The following is a 6,462-nucleotide window of genomic DNA, read 5'->3' on the forward strand; positions in this document are numbered from 1 at the left end:
GGCATTATTACACCTTTTGGTTTTGGAAATAGGCAGCCATCATTTCTAGCTTTTGTGTGGAAGGAAGCATTACTTCCTAACACTACTTGTTTGTGAGAAATTAACTGTTAAAATCATGCCAAAATGCAAATGAGGAGCTGGAGCAGAATGGCAGGAAGTTAAACCATAGCAGTCCACATTCTTGCAACCTGATGGAGTTGGAAATAATTCTGTAGTCCACTGGAAGGTTGGGAATGTAGCAGTAATTTGTTCTATCCCTGGCTGCTTGTTGAATTACTGGGTCAGAAGCCACAGAATTCTCTTTTTGGCTTTCTAAATTAATCCAATATATTAACTGAAATAGACCAAAACTAATGTAGAGGAAGGATTTAACTGACAGCTTGTACAGTTTTTTAAAGCAAATAACAGCATATGGAAATGAAAGAGGGAGCATATTTGAAGCATGGGAACAAGTTCTTAGCAAACACATTTTGGGGGAATACCAGGTATGAGGATATTCAGGGTAGGTATATTTACATCCTAAGCCTAACAGGGGCATGGCTTTATTATGAAAGCAGCTGCTTTTCTCTCTCGTGAAGTGGAGGGTTGTGGTGCTTTATTGTTGTAGAGCAGTTGCATTTTGCAAGCTGTGCCAGGCTCAGGGAATGATTCTAGCATGTTTAAGATGTCATTGAGAACTGAAGGCAGGAGGCAAAGGCTTTGTCTTCCAACAGCCCAAATGCAGCAAGCTCTTGGCCTCCAAGAGGTTCCAGAGCCCACTGAGAAAGCAGGTGGGCATTGGCTGGGCTCCACTTGAGCAAAAGCTGCAGCCACTGAAATCTCCGGGCTGTTGTGCTCCACCAGCGCTGCCACTCAGCACTGCTGCCTGGGAGAGCTGGAGGAGAGCAAATAATCCATGCAGGATGATGGGACTCGGGATGAGACTTTTAGAAGTTTTGCTGAACACTATGGACAGAGACAAAGAATTACATTAAGTTTTTATTTAAATAGCCCTTGATATTGACAGCTGAGGAAGAACAGAAGAATAGCTCTAAACAAGCTTAATATAAGAAATTCCAACTGCCACAAAGTATGATGGGCTCTTTTTTGCCCTGAGGTAACAGCCACAAAATAGATTATTTGTGGATGACAGATATTCCATGTTAAGAACAGAAGATGTTTCTAAGAAATAGCTAATAAAATATGACTTCTCATGATACACTAAGCTTCATGATACTTTGCATGTGGTTTAGCAGAACTCCCCCCATTCTGTACACAAAGCTATTTGTATGGAGAAAAAAAAAAAATACTACCACTGTAGGTAGGGCTTCCATGCAGAATTTAAGCTGCAATTTGTAAAATATGGAAGGTTACTTTGAATTTTTTTCCCAGCAGTTTCCTTCTGGAATTGAATCTATACACCTATCTACAGGAATATACTTTTTTGTTTCTCATTAGGTATAATAATGGGACTGTGTAACGACTTCTATTGAAGCAGAGCTAAAAGGGAGTTTATGATGCTAAGTAATGATAGGTTGTTTCTGTAGTCATGGCAAGGGATGCGTTTAGAATACTAACAGCTTATTGACTAATGGCTTTGTGCAATTTATGGATTATGAAAAATACAAAAAACTTCCTGTAGAGGGACTTTTTACCCGGACACTAGTGTGATTATAAAAAAAATATACAGGTCTGTTTGGTGGAAAACCTGTACAGTCAATTTTGCAGCAATCACATATTTTTTGAAATGTAATTAAATCTGTATGTGTATAAAGTATTTAAGTAGCAGATACAACAGCTGTATTTTATGGTTGTTTTGTAGTGGCTTCAGATATTTAAGTATGTTACTTAAAAGAGGCAGTAGAAAAAAATCTAAATGCCTTGTCTTCCCCATGTAAGCCATATGTTTCTATGTTGTCTAAACTCAGTAGATGGTTAACAATATAGAGAGACAGACATTTATTAAGAACAAGTATCTTCTGTCTCTCAGTTATGATGCTAATAAATGAAAAATATTTTTTGAAACCCCAAAGACATAAACTCCTTCATGCCAGGAACATGGGATTTTATGGCCCATGGAAACATTCTGGATTTAAAACAGACTTCTTTACAACTTTCATATTGTGGGAAGACATCAATGCATACACAAAACAGTTCTGCACTCTGCAGTAGTGCCTTGTTGGCTTCAATAATGCATGCAGTGACACCAATATCTCCTAACAAAATAATTTAAAATAATAATCATCATTAAAAGAAACCCAAAACAACAGACTGGAATCCCCATCAAGTCTGCTATTGCTCAAGAAGATACAGAATACTAGAAATAATCTCTTGAGGCACAAGGTTAAGTGCCACATCAAGATTTCTAACAGAAACCCCTCGCCCATTGTCGAGCTGTATAAATAATAGCACAAAGAAATGCTCGGATGAGGAGCCTTGCTCCGTTGTTTACCTCTGAACACAAATAAGTTAGAAACAAGATTTAAAAGCCTCAAGAAGAAAGGCATAGGTAAACACCGGTCAGGGTGTAGCTTGTGACTGGGGCGACTGATTTTATGAAAACCTTAATGAAAACAGACCTCGTTCCCGATAACAAGTGTGATAAGCTGAACAGTGTTGAGCAGCTCGTCAGGAGAGTCCCAAAAGCAAAGAGTATTTTTAGTGTGAAAAGACGAACGTAGGATACTGCCCGTGTGTCTCGGGAATATACGGATCACTGGGCTAGAGTCGCTGCCACTGTGACCCACCTTTCTGCAGGCTAGGAACCCCCCGAACCCGAGGTGTTCCTAACGGTGGGATCCCCCAAACCCGAGGTGCCGAGGTGTCCCCGCCACTGGAACCTCTCTAGCCCGAGGTACCGAGGTGTCCCCGCCACTGGAGCCTCCCAAGCCCGAGGTGCCGAGGCGTCTCCGCCGCCTGCCCGGGACCGGGGGCAGCCCGGGATGGGTGCGGGCCCCCGGCCCGGCCCCGCGCCGGCCCCGCGGCGCTGTGTCTCGCGTGGGGCAGAGCGGGGCCAGAGAGCGGCGGCCGCCGGGCAGGGACGCGGGGCCGTGGGGCGGTGCGATGGGGAGGTGCGGAGCGCCGGCAGCTGCCCAAGAAGAGCAGCCCCGGCAGAAGCGGGGCGGCCGCCCCTGCGCAGCGCCCGCGCCCGCCGCTCCGAAGTTTCCGCCGGCGCAGGGAGGGTGCCGGGGGCAGCGCGGGGCAGCCGAAGGGGCGGCGCCGCCGGGGGTACCGCGGTCCCCGCTCCGGCGGGGCGCCGTGCCACCCGCGGCTCCTACCTTCCAGCACCGAGCAGAGTTTGTGCAGGGCCATTGTCTCCCGGCGGCGGCGGCGATCAGCGGCGCTCCATGGCCGCGGCGGTGCCCCCCGCGAGGGCGCTGTGCCCGCGGCTACGGCTCGGCCCCCGCCCGCCCGCGGCCATGCCCGGCGCCCCCGCGGGGCGCGCTCAGCCTCCGCCGCCCGAGCGCGGAGCCGCCGCCGCGCTCAGTCCCATCGAGAGCGGGGCGCGGCGGGCTCCGTCGAGGTTGGCCTGCCCCGGGGGGGCTCCACGCGCGGCGCTCAGAGCGCAGCCCCGCAGCTCCCAGCCCGACTGAAGCGCCTGCTGCTAAATGAAGCTCATTTAAGATGTGAGGGGTGTTTGCCTGGATGAGCTGCTTGTACGCATGTGCCCGCCCCCGACGGAGCCCCGCAAGCAGCCACAGCCGCAGCCGGCGGGGCCGCTGTGCTCCTCCCGCTCGGCCGGGCACCGAGGCGGGGGGACAACGCTGGAGCAGCACCCGTTCTCACCCCGTCCCCACGGGGAGCCGGGGCCGGCCCCATTGCAGCGCCCCGCCTCGGTCCCGCACCTCGGCCCCCGCCGTGCCTCACGCCCCAGGCCCATCCTGCCCCCCGTCTGCCGGGCTTTTCCCGTGTGCGGTGCCGGGTGCCCGGAGAGCGTCGCCCGCGGCGGCGGAGGCGAGCCGTGCGGCCCCTCTCCAGCACACGGTGGCTCGGATAAGCCTGAATCCCGGCTGCCCGGCTTTGCTTGGGATCCGAGTGGGTCCCGATGGGGTAGAAGGGACAAGGTGCATCCCTTGGTCTTCCGTGGCTCCCCTTCGCCCCCTCGCTGGTGGCAGGGAGCCCGCGCGGCCCCGGCAGTGCGCTGTGCCCAGCTGCCTGCCTGGCTGCAGTGTGCTGCCTGCAGCTCCGGCGCCGGGAAGAGCCCATCACACGCTATTGTGCGGCTGTTGTTTGACAGGAGTGACAGCTAAAATGGAGCTATTACTTTACAAGAAGTTAATAAAAAGGCGCACTTAGCCTGCTGCCTGCCCTGGCTCCCGTCCCTCTGGTTATCCATCACATCGGGTTCGCTTGTGAGGGGAGATGTTACTTCGGGAAAGGGCCTGAGGTGGAGGCAGGTGGCGATGTCGGGGGAAGGGCAGGGAGGGAGAGGCGCCGGCCAGCAGATCCCGCCGCGGGACTCCCGTCCTGCCAGACCCCTGCGAGCTGCCCAGGGAGGTGCGTGAGGGCGAGAGTCGGGGCCGTGCCGGACAGCCGGGGGCATGCTCGCGGGAGGCTGCACTGCCCATAGGCTACGTGTAAAATTATAGCAACACGGCAGTCCCTTAGAGAGGCTTTCAAATCTCCCATGAGCAACACGGGTTGAAGAATCGCTGGGCATTTCCTACACGATTCCTCCCTGGATCTGCCGATTAGGCGAGGCTGAGATCTTTCGCTCAGGCTCCAGAAGTACTGAAACGCGGAGCTGTTTAGACCTGTGCGTGTTGCAAGGCTGTGCGCAGGGGGCAGGAGCGGCCCGGGCCCGCAGGAGCTGCCGCGGGGGTGCCGTGCCCGGGAGCGGCCCCGGCCCCGCTCCCAGGACGGAGGAGGTCGCGGTCTCCATTCAGGTCCTGCGCAGCGACGCACGGCTGCACCTCCAGGTGCCCCACGCGCAACTCCGCTGTCCGAGCGCAGGCACTTTGTGGAAGCAATTTGGAACCAACCCACTCGCTAGACCCAACAGATTTTGCAAACTGTAAATTATATGCGTAATTCCCACTTGGGAGTCCGTCTGCTTAAGGAGTAGGGCAGCTCAGTACAGTGTCTAACACGAGTGTGCGAGGTGAAACTCTGATTTTCTTGTGGTTAGGTACTATGTATTTGAATGTTAAATTCTTTCTACAATGTTCAAAGGTCAGCCTATCCTGTTAGAAAAGGTCATTCTCTTGCTTCAGATTATCTGTTAAATATTTCAGGCGCTTCAAGTCAGTGTGATTGTCAGCGAGAGCAGCGGGGGGGAGCGGGCCCGGGGGCCGCGGGACAGCTCCTCCGAGACCCCCGGCGAGACCTCAGAGCAAAGGACCTGAGCTTTTCTGGGTATTAAAGTTCTATTTCAGTGTTGCAAGAAGCTTCATGAAGTATTAAGCTTGATGGTCTGGCAAAATCCCAAGTTACATAATTATATTATTCTACTTACTTGAATTGTCCTTTCAATTTCAAATAGAGATGATACAGTCCTCCTCCAAGTGTAGTTTTTCCATGAATTGTGCAATAGCTGCTACATTCCAGCAGTGGACAAAGCGATTCCTCTGTTACCCTCTTACCCATGTATTTATAGCAGTGTGATGAAATGATAACTTCTATAGTGGAAACTCCTATACATAAAGAAGTCCTCAATAGGTGTATCTACTTCGCATTTTCTTTACTAACAAAAATGTTTACTGTAGTAATGCAAATAAATATCCAAGACTACTGTATCTGGCATCATTCACAATTTTTTATCCTCTCTGCAAGTACATAATTAAAATCTGACTGTGCTGTTGTGCAGATCGTTAGGAACCAGGGGGTTGCCTGCTTTTTTTATTTTTTGGAATGTATTGTATAGCTAATGGCAAGATTTGACTTGGATATTTTTATTACTTGTGATGATATAAGAAATGAGAACTGGCCCAATTCGTAGATCTTGGGCTGAATTTGCATTCAAGAGAACTATTTGTGGTCAGTTGTCTCTCACCAAAGAGACAAGAGAAAACACTTGTAATGCTGTGTGCTCAGTACAAGTTTGGGTAGTAATTGCAAAGACCCAATCTGCTACAGTCAATTTAACTGAAGAGCTCAACTTCTGGTTTGTCCATTAGAAGGTTGAACAGAGCTATTACACACTTGGGGAAGTGAGCAGCTTTTCCATCCTGTTCTCTTTCCAGGGCTGTGTCAAGCTGTCAGTGCGGCAGAGGCAGGGAGTAGCATCAGTTTGTAGATTTGGGGCACATTTTGCCTCCGTTTACTGCTGCTTTCAGAGACATTTCTCCTGTGGACATCCCTGTTGCTTTGTTTTGCTGGAGTTCTTGTTACAGGCGGTGCTTTCACTAGTGACAGGTCTGAAGAAGCTTTCAGCTCTCCTCTTCTGAGCCTGCAGAGTTTCCAAGGAGGAAAACTCTCTGCCACTGGGCCATACCGGCAGTAAGCTTCACTTAATTAAACTTCAGTTTGGGAGTCAAGAAGGGC

The 6,462-nt window shown here is 50.9% G+C and overlaps 1 protein-coding gene across 2 annotated transcripts in view; it reads right to left on the minus strand.

Annotated features, from left to right (window-relative positions):
* NETO2 (neuropilin and tolloid like 2) overlaps nt 1-3,598 on the minus strand; it is a 29,795-nt gene extending 26,197 nt beyond the window's left edge. The window contains exon 1 of one of the 2 annotated variants that reach the window (XM_053987691.1): nt 3,258-3,598. In XM_053987691.1, coding sequence (XP_053843666.1) covers nt 3,258-3,291 — 34 coding nt within the window. In that variant the 5' untranslated portion in view covers nt 3,292-3,598. The remainder of the gene's footprint in view (nt 1-3,257) is intronic. The other variant, XM_053987692.1, reaches the window with a different exon arrangement.
* Nucleotides 3,599-6,462: the final 2,864 nt, after the last annotated feature.

The sequence above is a fragment of the Vidua macroura genome, chromosome 11 (genome assembly GCF_024509145.1).
Source record: "Vidua macroura isolate BioBank_ID:100142 chromosome 11, ASM2450914v1, whole genome shotgun sequence".
In the NCBI taxonomy this organism is placed as follows: Eukaryota; Metazoa; Chordata; class Aves; order Passeriformes; family Viduidae; genus Vidua; species Vidua macroura.